This window comes from Corella eumyota, chromosome 5 (assembly GCF_963082875.1).
Source record: "Corella eumyota chromosome 5, kaCorEumy4.1, whole genome shotgun sequence".
NCBI lineage: Eukaryota > Metazoa > Chordata > Ascidiacea > Phlebobranchia > Corellidae > Corella > Corella eumyota.
This window is the reverse complement of record NC_137494.1, coordinates 8,204,229-8,219,961: the sequence shown is the minus strand read 5'-3', so window position 1 is coordinate 8,219,961 and position 15,733 is coordinate 8,204,229. Positions and strand designations below refer to the sequence as shown.

Sequence of the window (15,733 nt, the reverse complement as noted above, 5' to 3'; positions counted from 1 at the left end):
TTAGATAAATATTTTAAGTTAAATGGAAGGGCGGAAAAAGAACTGGTTGCATGCCAGTTACAACAGATTACATGGTGCAGGGGCAGCTTCTACAAGTTCAAGTGGCCAACCCTCTGTTCATTTTAATGACCAAGTCAACGTCAAAAACTTTTTGGGTATGCCTCTTTAATTTTAAGTCTATGTACATTGTGTAATTTAATTGACAGTAAATTAAGTTAAGTTTTTAACTTTTTAAATATAGGTGATAATACTAGGATGCGTCATGGTGAAAGGCTATATCGACCATATGAGGATAAGAATGATTCCCATGTGAAAAAACAATACCACTTTGAAAACTATTCAAATAAAAAGATAAGCAATCAAAATTTAAACTTTGATGTTTCAGCTACTACTGGTGATAACAATGGTTAGTAAATTATTTTTTATTTATATAAGTTTTTTTTATTTAAACCCTGGGATTGACTGCATTCTAATAGTCCCAATATGGTCGAAACTTACAACTTAAATTGTTGTGAGTGATGTGATAATTTTTCCATGCATCACAATTGGCCATTTATTTTATTTTAGGGGGATTTTGAGTTGTACATAATATTGTATATGATCCACAACGCCCTACTAATTTGCTATATATGGTATATACAAAAATTAAATATTCTCTTGTATAAAAAGTGGGGGACAAAATACTGTTGTATATTTAATGTCTTAGACTATTTTAATTAAGATTAACATAATAATGCAACGTTAAATTAACTAGTATGAATTAGATAGTTTAACCAAATTTACTAAAAAAATACTTTGTACTAGAACACAACCAAAGATTACTTTCCCTTGGGGTTACAATAGCTGGTGGAGTGAGTAATTTTTTTGTTCTCTATCCTTGTGTTGTACTCAGAAGACAATGTCAGGTGGGACCTCTATATTTAAAATTCATTTGCTTGCAAAAAATGATATCATAGACGTTTTTAAAAGGATTTTAACTGTTAAAAAAATGCAACTTAAAGTAGAAAATTGTTTACAATATAAATATTCTAAGCGTTAAAACACTAAAAACAAAAAAGGGTCCGTGAGCGAAATAGATACAATATATACTTGTTATTTTAAATTCAGGCAACTTCATATTAATATTTAACCTTCGATAATTGCCTTAAGTTAACATTGCCATCTTATGTAGTATTTGCAGTATGTAAGCCAGTTACATGGTGCAGCAATAAGCATTTATGTTTATTAGTTGGTTAAAAAATTCCTAAAAATTACATAGCAGTAATTTATTAATAAAAACATATTTACTTATTAGATCAATCATATTGCCCGACGATACCATTTAACTCCTTTTACGATAACTTCATTGGCATTTAATTTACAACGCAGTCAAGTAAGTAATTTATTTTAAAAATTAAAAAATATTCTATAGCAGTAAAGGTTAACCTAAAAGACATACGTTTATTTTGTTAGGGTCTGTCTTGTCTTTGGAAAGGAATTGGTAGCAGTATGGGAATTAAAGCAATTGAAGTTTCGTGTGAAGCTATAATCAGTGAGACTTCCAAAGGAAAACTTCCTAAAGAGATGCCGGCCAAACTAACACTTAACTCACTAGGTGGTCACCTAGCACTGAAAACCATTGTTGCAGTTATTGTTACTCCATTTTATTCTGCACATCTTATTGAGAGCGTACAGGTACTATTATTTTAGTTGGTTGTGTGTAATTTCTTTATTAGGACTATCAAAACAAAATCTGAGCAAAATATATGGCAGTTGCGTACCAAATGTATTTACCTACATTAAACACTGTTTTGAATCACGTAGTGAATATGATCCAAAAAATATGTAGCAAGTTATTAATTACATTTATTTATACTGTAAGTCATTAATTAACAGCTTTTTTACGTTTATTTCAATATTAAGTCACATCGTGGTGCAAATTTTATTATTTTTAGAGTGAAATGACAAGTGAAACACCTGGGTTATTTTCATTTTTACAATGTGGAGTTGTCAAGATGTTTGGATTTGGAAAAATACAAAATCAAAGATTGCTACCCTTTTATAAACTCTTATTTCCATCAGTGCTAAATTCATTATCAAGGTCAGAGAAAATATATATTAGTTTCAAAAATAATTTTTTGTTTAAAATTTACCCACATTAAGACTAGGAATAAATAAGTATACATTTAAGTAATAGGAATATATTTATGTTTTGCATTTGGTTTTATGCTACTGCACCAAATTGATACATCTGCAGCATAATAAATAACATTCGTTAAATATTGTATTTATAGATACATTGTTTACATTATATTACAACAAGTTATTTTGGAATTGATGAGATTAGCTAGAGAACGTCGACACCATAAACAATTACTAAATCCTGGCAACAGTAATGAGCCGTTGGTACAAAACTGTGATAACTCTACAATTCAAACACTTATCGAAGTAGGTTTTTGTGATTTTAATAGGACAATTTATTAAAAAAGAGCTTATTTTGGTGTAAAACTCTAAAATAATATTTATTTTTAATAGTATTGTAAAAACCTTGCCATTTTTATGAACATATAGTAAGCCTTAATTTTAATATATACATATATATGTTCAAATAAGAGACGGAAAAATAAATAAGGCTTCTGTTTGTGGTGCGCAGGCAATTATAAATTAAGAGTTGCAACTATATTAAAACAACTAAAATTGCCACTGGCAGGCTATTGACTTGTGTTAAAAATTATTTAAGTACTATGGTTTAAATTATTACCAAGTTATAAAAATAGTATTTTTTTTGTTTTAGACTCACTACACTGAGTTATCTGCAGCCTTCATTGCAGAACTAATTTGTGACATTGCCTTTTACCCAACAGAAACTATTTTACACAGACTCCAAATTCAGGTTATTTAAACAAAAATTCTGTATTTATTTTTTTTTTCTGTTTTTTTTTTTAATTGAAATATCTCTTTAGTCAAATAAGTTGTAATAAAAGGAAACTATAACATATTCTTAAAAATTCAAAATTTTAAAAATTCAAAATTTTTTTTTTTTTAAATTCAAAATTTATAAGTGATTATTGTATATACTCATTTTTTTATATATTATTGTATCTTTTTTGGCTAATTATTAGTATTTTTACATATGCCAATATTCTGCTTTCTGGTATTTGTTTAAAACAATGACTTTTTTAGTCAAAACTCAATTTAAAGGTTTTTCTACTTTGCAGGGCACTAGGACTATAATTGACAATACTGATATGGGAAGAGGTTTCTTGCCCGTCAATTTAAAGTACGAAGGTTTTTTTGATTGTGTTCATACAATTATTTCTACTGAAGGCTTTGCTGGTTTGTACAAAGGTTTTGGTGCATTGATGTTACAATATGGTTTAAAATATGGTATTTTGAAACTTACGCAATTCGCTTTAAAATTTATTTAATTTTTCTTATTTTTCTTTGTTTTTTTTTCTAATATTTTTTTTCTTCTAACTTTTTTCTCAGTTTTGGGGTTGCATTAATTTTGTTTTGCTTCTTTTAATTTTGTTTTGCTTTTTTAAATTATAATGTGTTCAAATTCATTGTAACATTTATTTGCTTTAATTTGTTAATTTATTTGCTTTACATTTTTTTAAATATAGCTTGTTGACTTACTTATACTACCATTGTGTTATTCTTGTTATTCTTTGTATACTTTCATCAGTTTTGTTTATCATTTTTGGGGAAATGTTGTTATATTTATATTTTATTAACAATTAAAAAGTTACTTGTGACTGTGAATTTTTAATATATTGTTACAATTTCAAACCTTTAAAATATTGGTAAAACGACGTGAAAAAAGAAAATAAATATGATGCATAATTCTGGCTAACCCAACTGAATGCTTATCTTAATAACAAAATCATAAAATCAATTAATAATGCACAATTAACAAATTTGTTTAAATACAAGTATTTAAAAATATTTAACCAAATACGTTGCGTTGTGGGTTATTTTCTTCTTTTAACCAAATACGTTGATGCGCAATATATGTACAGAAGTGTAAGTCTTTGTAAGTAAACAATACCATAGGAGCCTATGTTAAATAAAACCTACCGAAATGTAATCCCAAAAAGCGGAAACGATAATAAAGTTTAGATTTAGCAAAGGTACATGGCTAAATATATGTATTTTATGTTTCAGAAAAGAGCCAAAAAAATAGCTCAGACAAGATATTGCAACTACGTCGCTCTAAAACAAGGCCAAACCATATAGAAACGCGCCCGCCACTTTTTTACATTTCTGAAAAAAAAGCGTTAATAGTTTCATATTTGGACCTGTTGTTCATTGCTTTCATTTCAATCCTGTAATTTTATTTCTAATCTCATGTAATTTTCATATATAAGTGCGAAACAAATAATAAGTTAGTTTTCGCGTGGGTTATATCATGCTGTTTAAAAATCGTACCCACAGCTGTCTATGGTATCAAGTACAACCACTGCATTCTCTTTTATAGCTCAGCGACTTAATGTCGTTTGATCGATCACTGTATTTCTCGCCTCACCACCCAAAGACACTAGTCAGTCAGTATATTTTGATTTCCGGCCTATTTTTTTTGTTTCCTATGGGGATTGCTAAGAACAGTCTTAAGTTACAATTGTTTAAACTTGGACACAAATTGTTACTCAAAATAAATGAATTTTTAGGTTTTTAATGTTTACATTAGTTTCACGTTTATGTGCGATAAACAAATTAAATGATTCAGACAGTTTAACAAACGTTGCGGTTTTGTTCTATTTATTAACAATTTCCTGAATGAGTATAAGGTCGCGCTTACAACCCAAAATAGCCAGATTAGTTGCCGCAATGTAATTTGATGTTCAGGTGTTTGACAATAGTCTAGCATTTTAATGAAGCAGGTTTATACACTGATTTGAAAAGTTTATTAACGAATAAACAAAACTTTAATTGGTCTACCAATAAGTCTACGCTCTGCCGTATTGACTTTATTTAGTTACAGTTATTACTTACAATAAATTCTAGACAGCGAATATTTAGATTTGTCTACGCTATACATTAAAACAAAGACGTTCATTGTTACTGGTGTTAAAATTACGTAACATGTTGTATGGAAATCGTGAATTTATTCGAGTGTATTTTATTTAAATGTATACAACTACAAATTGCATGGTTAATTAATCTAATGATTACAATTTTAATATTAACAGGTTATGATCCTTTTTTGTAAAAACCACTTGAAATGGAATAAGGATTTTTAAAACTTGCCATTCCAATGCAAATTGGAATGGATAGTTATACCAGAAGCACCATTAGCAGGGTGAGCAGTTCCAATCGCCGCCTATTCAGCAGAAGGGGAGTGATTGGATTGATTATTGGAATTCTTCTAGGTTTTAACTTAGCTTCTTGGATTGCAATTCCAGCTCCAAATCGAACAGATATTGAAATTGTGATCACCCAAAATGATGGGTCGAGGCAATTTTTAATTGATTCTGCACGAATTCGTCGACGGAAAAGTGATGTAAAAATCAAGAAAGATTGTGATAACGAAATAGTTTCCTATGGAGATTCTAATTTTAACGCAGTTAAAAAACGTGTTTTAGAAAACAATGAATTCTCAGACAATAAGATAGAAGTTGATCCCAGTTTTGGAAATGAATTTGATATTCAGGAGGAACGTTTAAAGCGTCAAAAGCAGTTGGAGGTATTTTATGAAAGCGATCCGGAACCAATGCAAGGTGAAGACAATTTTGACAATTTAAAGGAACCAAACTTTTTGTCCAACATTCAAAATTATCCCGAGACGAATTTAGACTTTGAAAACTTTGAACAAGATGCAAACAAGGAAGAAAATGTAGAAAAAAGGGTCAAATTTCGAAGGAAAAACATCCAACTTTCTCTAAAGATGGATAGCAAAAACAAAGAACAAATTTTAAAAGATAATCCAAATGCAGACCCCAAAAAGTTTTTATACGTTGGTGTACTCAGTGCCAAAAAATATATTCCTACAAGGGGTGTGGCTATTATGGATACTTGGGGGTCTGATGTACCTGGCGATATTGAATTTTATGTTGGAGAGGGTGTTAAAGTGTCAACCAAATCAATTCCTATTGTTCGTTTGCCAGGTGTAAAAGACGATGTTTACCCGCCACAAAAGAAATCTTTTTTGTTACTTAAAAAAATGCATGATGCCTATTTAAATTCAGGGTAAGTTAAGATTGAGTTATTGAAAATTGTTAACTAGTGAATTGATATTAATTTGTTGTAGGTTAATATCCTAAAATACAATTTTAAAATTTTAATTCATGGCATAATATTACTTTGTAGGTAGTAATTAATGCTTATTTACCTTTGTTACCTCTCTTAAAAAATAATAATTTTAAAATTGCTTGGTAACGTTACTATTGTTTAACTATGTTAATTTTTGCAAATCTTAAGGCTAAAGTTTAAAAGTGTTAACATCATGCTACATTAACTACATCCAGATAATTTGTTTAGGTTGTTCCGGTAGTTAACTTAGCAATTTTTAAATGTTTAAGAGCATACTTATGAAAAACAAAAGACTCCATATCAGTTAAATAAAATCGTGCTTTATGGACTATTATTTTAGTATAAAATTTTCCTATCCAGATACCAATGGTTTATGAGAGCGGATGACGATGCCTATGTTAAAACTCAAGAACTAGAAAATTTCCTAAGAAAATTGAACAGCAGTGAACCTATATTTCTTGGGCAAACAGGACTTGGAAATGAGGAGGTAATTAAGATGTAGATTGTACAAATTTGGTTTCGATAATGTATTTGTTATTTTAAATGTAAAATAACACAAAAAATTTTTTGAATTGACTGTGTGAATAACTCCATGTCAAATAAAAATGTTTTTAAAGAAAAACAACATTTTTTCAATTAATTAAAACCCAAAACCATTAAAAAATATTAAGAAACAACTTTTTAATTATCATTTAGCCACTTTTAATTCAGTAATTATTAATAACTAGGAACGTGGCCGTCTTAGTTTAAATCAGGGTGAAAATTACTGCATGGGAGGACCTGGGATGATTTTCAGTCGTGAGGTGCTGCGATTAGTGGGACCTAACATTCAGAATTGTATTCACAACCTTTATTCGTGGCATGAGGACGTTGAACTTAGCCGTTGTATTCACAGATTTGCTAATGTCAACTGTGCTTGGTCTTATGAGGTAAGTTTATGTGTACCCTTTTCTTAATAAAAAGAGTGGTTATTTTGATAAATTTTATAGTGGATTTTAGACATTTTATTATTTGTATTCATTTTGCATTCAAAATCAAAAAAATATTTTCAATTAAAAAATTGTTTTTGATTAAAAAAATATTTTCCATTAAAAAATGTTTTTCCATTTTAAAAATTTTGATATAAAATGACTTAGTTTTCTTACATCTTATGGTAACCAGTTTGACCTAGTTATATTACATCGATGTATTAGTATTTATTTAAGCATTAACACATTTTATTGAAAAGTTATTTGTGGAAATTATGACGCATAGGAAATAAGTAGCCAATACAAGTGTCCAACTAGCCAATACTAGATACAAATGACCTAATATTTGTTTACCCCACTTCTTGTACATTGAATTCTTAATTAACTTTAAAAATTTTAATTTATTTTTAGTTTAGTACAGCCCAAGTTAAAATGCTGTATTCATTTTTTGATACTACAAGAGCTACTTGTTGTAAAAAAAATTCATCGTGAACTTTTTGTTTTTAGGTTCAGTCACTTTTTTATGAGCATTATTCTCTCCGAAAGGGTTACATCGACCCGTACATTGACAGACATAACCCCAAGCTTTACACTGCACTTACACTTCACCCCAATAAAAACCCGGCTTATCAAATCAAGCTGCACAAATTCATGAGAGAAAGAAAAATAAAAAAACTTCTGGAAAGAATTAAGATGTTGTCAAGAGATGTGGTGGCAGTGGATAGAAGCCTTGAAATAACCTCCACTGCAGATGAGTACTTAACCGGAGTTTTTCCTTCTTTGCAGCGCTTTGTACCTCGAAGTCGCACCGAAGTGTTGGGTTGGGAGTATGTTACGGATCGAGTCGTTTACTCTTTCCCTCCCAACTCTCCTCGAAGAGCAATTTCAGCTGACAGACAACTAGCACATAGAAACATTATTATGCAGGTAAGACTGCCAAAGTTTAGTTTGAAAAGTTACAAAAAGCAGCTTGATAGTACCAATAATTATAATGTTAGTTTTTTTTATATAAAGCATTTATGATAAAGTGATAAAGTGAAGCACTTACTTTGTTATGCAAATTAAAAAAAAAAATTTAAAACTGTTTTAAACCATTTTAAACTTTGTTTAGGTCATGAGAAAAATGAATTCTAACTCAAAAGTTCGAGGCCGATTAATTGACTTTAAGCAGATTAGTTATGGGTATCGGCGAGTCAACCCTCTTTTCGGAGTGGACTATGTCCTAGATCTACTGCTTATATACAAACGATACAGAGGCAAGAAAATAACTATTCCAGTGCGTCGACATGCTTATCTGCAACAAACTTTTACACAACCCAATTTTCACGAACCCATTTCATTACACGTGGACGATATAAAGTTACTTATTTATCAATCACGTAGTGGCTTCTTTTCATCCCTGTTTAACTCCATTTGGAAAAGTGGAAACAATATTTTTTCAAATTCCGATCTTTCTGATGAGTATAATTCTAAAAAAGGAATTAGCAATAATTTAATAGCTGATCAAAACAAAATGTCAAATAACTCTGCTCATTTGGTGCGTTATGATTCTGGAAAATTTACCTCATATGAAAAAGATGTGCTTAACAGTGATGTCACTATTATTCATATAATTGTCCCACTTGTTGGTAGACACGAAACATTTTGTTCTTTTATGTCAAATTTAGAAAAGGTAAGTTTGTCTAAAAATGACCCAATTAGTTTGTTGGTAATCCTGTTTTTGGGAGATAAGCCACATATCAAAGAAGAAGCACATCAAACACAACAGGTGCTCAATCGCTATGCTGCTAAATATCCATCATATGATCTCCGCATTATTTTGTTGGAGGCAAAGTTTTCAAGAGGACTAGCCTTGGAGATGGGTGCTTCTCATTTCACTAACGACTCACTTTTATTTTTTTGTGACATTGATGTTGTGTTCAAGGAAGAATTTCTGCACAAATGTCGATCAAATACAATTAAGGGACGCCAAGTTTTTTACCCGATATTGTTCAGCGAATTTCATCCAAATGATTTCTCAGATATTCTGATAACTGGAAACATGAATTCAACAATAAACCGATTACAAAACACTTCTATTGTCCGGCAACTACAAAAATACATGGACCACTATGTTATTAGAGAAAAGAGTGGTTATTGGCGGAGCTATGGTTATGGTTTGCTGTGTGTTTATCAAGAAGATTTTCTGGCAACTGGTGGCTTTGATATTTCTATTGAAGGCTGGGGACTTGAAGATGTTGATTTAGTCGACAAGTTTGTGACTGGATCTCGACACAAAGTGGCTGCTAGAAGACAAACTGACCACAAATCTAAGTTACAGATTATGCGCTCATTTGAGCCGTCTTTGGTGCATGTATATCATCCCTCGTTCTGTGATAACGCTCTTGCAGAAAATCAATTCAGAATGTGCCTGCACTCAAGGGCTTCTGGATTAACTGCAACATTAAACTTAGCTCCATATTGGTTTAATAAGCCAACGAAACAGCCCTTAAAGGTGGGCATATTGAGTGATCCAGTTAGCGAGATTGACCCAGTTCTAGCTAGGGTTCAACCTAAAAAGCAGCACAAAATACGAACTGCAAAATTTGAGGATGCAAATAAATCAATTTTAAAAAATAAGTCAAAAAGTTTTGATTAACCCTTGCTAGCAATTGATTGTTTTTTTACTTTTTTAGTTGATATTACATTATTAGTACACTTTATATTCTACTGCACATTAAATACTCCGTTGCAAGCAGTTACATCTTCAGTATTTATTTTTTATTATTTATTTTCTATTGTTGTTTTTATCGAACTTTTTTATACCTTTTTAATGAATCATCGTAGCCTTAAAATTAATAAAATTTGATAATCACAATTTGTGTTTTTATTATAGAATCAAAATATAAATAAAATGTAAAATTAAATGTTTTTTTAGCAATTTAGCCAGTAAGAATCTTTATAATTGACTGCAAAATAGTATTAAAAATGCGCCCAGAAAAATCTATAATTTCCTGCTATCTTTAATATAAGAGAAAATTTTTATACATTTTACAACAACAAAAAAACTTTTAGAACATAACTTTACAGGTTTACAAAGACAAAGAAATTGGCAACGTTTTTTTTTTGTTATGGGGCATGATGGAGTTTTGCAATGTAATAGAATGAAATATACGTATGTTATGCAGGCATAAACTATTCATCTGTTAAGAAAGAACTGAACATCTATTGAGTCACGCCGGCTTCTTGACCACATACTATTCGAGTCTGGATTACTTACTATTCGTTTGTTTAGTTGTGCTAATAACACGTTCGCGTTAAAAAGAAATATTTAAACTGAAATAATTTAGTTTTACAAAAATTCTATAAATAAAGAGTACGCCGTTACTTATTGTACCGTGACAAAATACGATTCCTATGATACACTATTACCGCAAAATAGAAAAAGTTCAGGGATAAACGAAAGTTCGGTATTTCAGTAGTTTTTAGCAGTTCTTTATTTAGATAATTTTTTATACTTTATTTTATAAACCAACTAGCATTCTGGCAAAAGACAAATATAAACATTATGTCAAAATTAAATGATTCTGCACCAAGAACATTTGGACAAAAACCGGCAAAATTTCAACTTGAAGAGAATGGGGATTATTACATGATTGGTTCTGAGGTAAAATCTTTATTTTTAATATATAAAAAAATATTTAACAAATATGTTTAAATATGACAAGAACAACTTTCCTTAGACTTTGCAACAGAAAACATTTTATATATACAAAGTTTTTTTAACAGGTTGGAAACTACCTAAGACTATTTCGTGGGTCACTTTACAAACGATATCCATCATTATGGAGGCGCATGGCTACAGCCGAGGAAAGAAAACTAATTGCCTCTCGTTCACCAGGTCTAATAACAATTATATAATAATAATACAACACAGTATATACAGGTCTATATCCAAGTCTGGAAAGTAGGGCAGCATGCATGCACGAGATTTTTTTCGGTAAAAAAAATGCAAAAATTTGGGCACACGTATACTGACGCCTTCTGGTAGCATATTTAAGCCAAATTTAAGTAAAATGCGTTAACCAAAAATTTTGGTACGCACAAGCGCAGTCACCACATTTTTTACGCTTGCACGCATGAGATCTCGTCAAAAACTGCCCTACTTTCCAGACTGATTGATATCCCAATAAAATCTTCGTTTTTCATTTATTACAGGTTCTTTTTTATTTATTTTTAGACATAGGACACAGCAGCCTTGCTACAAATGTCTCACTATTAAAAGCTAGCGAGGTTGAGAATATCTATGAGGGAAATGATTTCCAATACAAAGCTGCTTCTTTAAACTCCAGTGAAGCATATTCTAACAGGTGGATACTTTTATTTTACTATGATATGATTTATTGGTAATGGTTCTGAAACTGGAAAACTGATTTTCAAAACTGCAGAACTTAAAGCTACTACACTGTTTATTGTATTAATTTTGTTATTTTAAACATCTTATTTGAATATAACGTTTCAATTTAAAAAAAATTAACACAATTTTACTCCAATTTTGATTAATTTACACTAAACCCTTAAGGTCTGCAGTCTGGCTGATTTTAATAATTATAGGTATATATAAAAAAGATAATACTGAAAATTTTCATAATCAAATGACCTAAAACAATCACCTTGTTCTAACGATATAAATTTTTACTTGCTATTGTTTTTTACTTGTAGAGATGTTAAGAAAAACACTCGAAATAGTCAATGGGCACCAACATTGCCGAATAGCTCGCATCATTTAGATGCTGTTCCATGTGCAACAGCTGTTACACACCTTTCAAAAAGCAGAAAGAAGATAAGAACATTTCCTTTTTGGTAAAATGCATTTTAAAATCCGTGATGATTCCCTATTAATTTATGATAAAATTTAAATTTTTTGTTCTAAATAGTTTTAAGGAGCAATTGTAATTGATAAATTAAAAAAATATTCAATAATGTAACTATCAAGAATTGTAATTAGAGGTGAAAATCATCAAACAATTTAAATATCACACCATACTTGTTTGAAACATTATTTATATGGGAGTGTTTTGTAGCAAGTGTTTGGTAATTATGGTATCTTTCGAATTTATTATAGTTACGATGATCGAGGACCAGCAGCAATACACACTAATGCTTCCCAACCTGAAGTTTTGGTTCCAATACGTCTTGACATGGAAATAGATGGTCAGAAACTAAGAGACACATTTTGTTGGAATAAAAATGGTGGGTATCTATTATATTTTTAAATTTAAAAAAAGTAAATTAAGTCATTTTTTGTGTTGACTTTAATTTTGCAATTTACAAAATTGATGTATGTAAGTTATTCAGAATTATAAATTTATTGACCTAAACTGCAAAATGTTAAAGTAACTAGCCTATATGATCTAGCAACGTAAAATACATCTACCTAGATAAAAACTTTAATATTGTCTCTATTTCAATAGAACAACTTATAACTCCCGAGATGTTTGCCGAGGTTTTATGCGATGATCTTGGTTTAAATTCTTTAACTTTTGTTCCTGTTATTGCACAAGCCATTCGAACTCAAATCGAAGCATTTCCTAATAATTCCAATTTGTTGTCCGAACAATTAGATCAACGTGTTATTTTAAAGGTTTGTATTAAATTGATGAAAATAAACTGACAATAAGTAAATAAAGACTACAATCCATTTTAAAATATTACTCTTGGTTTAAAGGCTATAAAGTTATCCACAAAATCGTAAAATTAATAAATTTTTCTTTCTTTAAAAGATTTTTAAAACGATTATTTATTGTAGCTGAACATTCATGTCGGCAATATCAGCTTAGTTGACCAATTTGAATGGGACATGTCTGACGCTAACAACAGTCCAGAAAAATTTGCAATGAAATTGTGCCAAGATCTTGGTCTAGGTGGAGAATTTGTCACTGCAATTGCTTACAGCATCAGAGGCCAGTTAAGCTGGCATCAACGAACATATGCTTTCAGGTACAAAGTATATCATATAGTTGTTTTTTAACATTAAGTAAAACTAGTTTAATGACGATTCCTATGAGCCCCTTCTATAACTTGTAGTATGTAATGTAGTAACTTACCTGTGCTCTGCAAACAGCACTTTTTTTCATCCTGAGTTTAAATTGACTGTACTAACTTAATTCTATATAAAAATATATATCGCCAACTCAGTCCTATTATAAATAGATGTATTGGGTGTACATTAATTTTTTATTCCATTTTAAATTTCTGGTATTCCACCTTATTATGTTTTAGTAGTGTTTTACACTATCCAAAGAATAGTCTGAATTTTTTTTCGCAATTATATATAATTAATTTGTTTAGTGAAAATCCATTGCCGGCAATCGATTTGCCGTTACGGAACAGTGGTGAGGCAGATCAGTGGTGTCCTTTTCTTGAAACTCTTACTGATGCAGAAATGGATAAAAAGATCCGAGATCAAGATCGAAATACAAGGTGAGCTAATTTTTGTAAAACCTTTGTAGCTAAAAATACCCAAGATGATTTTAAATCAGGACAGTTTTTGGGGTACCTAATTTTTTCATCTATATACTATAAATATAAAATTTGTTAGCTTTTTTAAAAATGTGATTTATTTGTAGGCGTATGCGAAGACTTGCTACAGCATGGTGATTATATTGAATGAGTTACCTAATATTGGAATGACTTATGGAAAGTTTATTATTACACAAAACCCCAAAAAACAATACATAGTTGGGGATTTGTAAAATAATTATTTAATGTTTGAAGTCAGACAAATATGTGCAATGCACAATAATAACTTGTTTTGTTGGACCAGCAATATGTTATTTAGTGGGTAATATTGAAATACCGCCTCTTTTTTCACAATTTTTCTAATAAATTCAGGATATAAAATTGTACTATTTGTGTTCAAACCTTTGTGAATAACAGCCTGTTTACATATATGTATATATATTAAAAAATATGATAATTAACTTAAAAGCGCTGATATTGAAAGCAAATTTGTTTTTTTTAATAAGGAAATGATTGATTGTACAAATATGAGGTAGAAGGAATAAAGCAAGTTAGTTGACAACACTCTATAGTAATGACAGAAAGTTTTGAAAATGTGTGTTATCTTGATTGAATGGCATTAACAACCAAAATAAAAATTTAAGATACTGTGATCTTCATTTTAATTTGACCCTACTTAAACTTGTAGTACCTTAATACGAAAAATATTTTGATAGGCTATCTGAAAAAACTGTTGCTAGCATAAATTTTTTGATATATTTCAACTTTTGGTCATTTCATGTAAATGCAATAAAAAAGAACTTAAAAAAAAAAAAAAAACAGCAAGAACTTGGCAATATCAGAATTTTTCAACAAAATATTAAGTCACTAACAATCTTGACCCATATACTTTCATTCGTCCATAATTAATTTGATGACATTTTAAACTAAAGAATTTGAGGTTCCCCATATTGTTAAGAATTGCATCTCTACCCGCCTCGGTCATTCCAGTCCATTCCTCAATATCAAGAAATTCCAACTTGTTGAGACACCGAGCAATTTCAAAGCAGCTGCTGTCAGTACATCTAGCACATCCAATTAATGAGAGAGTTTTTAAACATTTAAAATGCTTTACTATTACTTGAACTGCATCGTTGTCAATCTTGTAACAGCCATAAATTTCAATGGTTTTTAGTTTCTCGGAGCCAATAAAACACTTAAGATGGTTTTCGGTTAAGCGGGGACATCTCTTAAAACTTAACGATTTTAATTCCTTAAATTTTCCTTTACATCCACTAAAACTTGATGGAGGTATGTCACATCGTATAAATGATAAATGTTCTAAAGAAGAAGGTAAAAGTTCTAGATTAATTTGGTTCAGGTTTTCCTCTTCAAGTCTAAATGAGGTCAAACTTGGACTTTTTTCGGCAAGTAAATTTAAAACAGGATTTGACAATGAATATGTGTCCATTTTTAAAGTCTTACACCCATTCCATTTACCACAAATGTCTACCGATTTTGTATAATTTGTAAAATATCGATTGATGATAGATTCAAATTGTTTCTTTTCTAATGGATCTGGTGTAAACTTGGCGATTCTCCAAAGCCATTTATCGCGTATGAGCATTTCCCAACGTTTGCATACTGTTGTCAATCTAAGTAACTCTTTTGAGGTAAACTGCCCAAATATTTCAATTATAATGTTATCAGGCAGCTGGTTAAACCAATCCGACGAATTCATGTGTAATATTGTCAATATTTTAATGTGCAAAACATAAAAATAAAACTAAAGCGTAATATATTGAACTAACACGTTATTTTCACCACTATCATTTCTTGTAAAGCAAGTTTGATAAATGATAGCACGTAGCTCGAAAAATAATAACATACGAAAAAGGCATTCTCTCACTTACCTTCTTTCCAATGTTTTTTTATTGCATTAGGTTTATTTGTCATGTTAGATTATACGTTATCTTTATTTACTTAATAATGTATTTTAAATAGACTTTTTCATTGTTAATATCTTACTTTTAAGCATTTTAAAATCTTGCTGC

The 15,733-nt window shown here is 30.1% G+C and overlaps 4 protein-coding genes across 4 annotated transcripts; 3 read left to right on the top strand and 1 right to left on the bottom strand.

The window, feature by feature from the left end:
- The first annotated feature begins 1 nt into the window (after position 1).
- LOC145751971 (mitochondrial outer membrane protein SLC25A46-like) lies at positions 2 to 3,878 on the top strand. Its single transcript, XM_082568145.1, has 9 exons — positions 2 to 155; positions 242 to 406; positions 805 to 905; positions 1,295 to 1,372; positions 1,453 to 1,674; positions 1,935 to 2,080; positions 2,274 to 2,427; positions 2,774 to 2,872; positions 3,198 to 3,878. Exons 1-9 carry the CDS (start codon positions 23 to 25, stop codon positions 3,405 to 3,407), a joined length of 1,308 nt encoding a protein of 435 aa, XP_082424271.1. The 5' UTR covers positions 2 to 22; the 3' UTR covers positions 3,408 to 3,878.
- A 1,308-nt stretch (positions 3,879 to 5,186) lies between these two features.
- LOC145751952 (chondroitin sulfate synthase 1-like) lies at positions 5,187 to 10,038 on the top strand. Its single transcript, XM_082568115.1, has 5 exons — positions 5,187 to 6,168; positions 6,592 to 6,718; positions 6,960 to 7,160; positions 7,707 to 8,126; positions 8,311 to 10,038. The coding sequence occupies exons 1-5, from the start codon at positions 5,237 to 5,239 to the stop codon at positions 9,835 to 9,837; spliced, it is 3,207 nt and encodes a 1,068-aa protein (XP_082424241.1). The 5' UTR covers positions 5,187 to 5,236; the 3' UTR covers positions 9,838 to 10,038.
- Positions 10,039 to 10,644: 606 nt separating this feature from the next.
- On the top strand, positions 10,645 to 14,415 carry LOC145753699 (SWI/SNF-related matrix-associated actin-dependent regulator of chromatin subfamily B member 1-A-like). The gene is made up of 9 exons (XM_082570124.1): positions 10,645 to 10,845; positions 10,968 to 11,079; positions 11,419 to 11,548; positions 11,901 to 12,041; positions 12,304 to 12,431; positions 12,653 to 12,822; positions 12,988 to 13,178; positions 13,530 to 13,661; positions 13,808 to 14,415. Exons 1-9 carry the CDS (start codon positions 10,747 to 10,749, stop codon positions 13,836 to 13,838), a joined length of 1,134 nt encoding a protein of 377 aa, XP_082426250.1. The 5' UTR covers positions 10,645 to 10,746; the 3' UTR covers positions 13,839 to 14,415.
- On the bottom strand, positions 13,951 to 15,509 carry LOC145753701 (F-box/LRR-repeat protein 12-like). Its single transcript, XM_082570125.1, has one exon. It carries the CDS (start codon positions 15,418 to 15,420, stop codon positions 14,560 to 14,562), a length of 861 nt encoding a protein of 286 aa, XP_082426251.1. The 5' UTR covers positions 15,421 to 15,509; the 3' UTR covers positions 13,951 to 14,559.
- Positions 15,510 to 15,733: the final 224 nt, after the last annotated feature.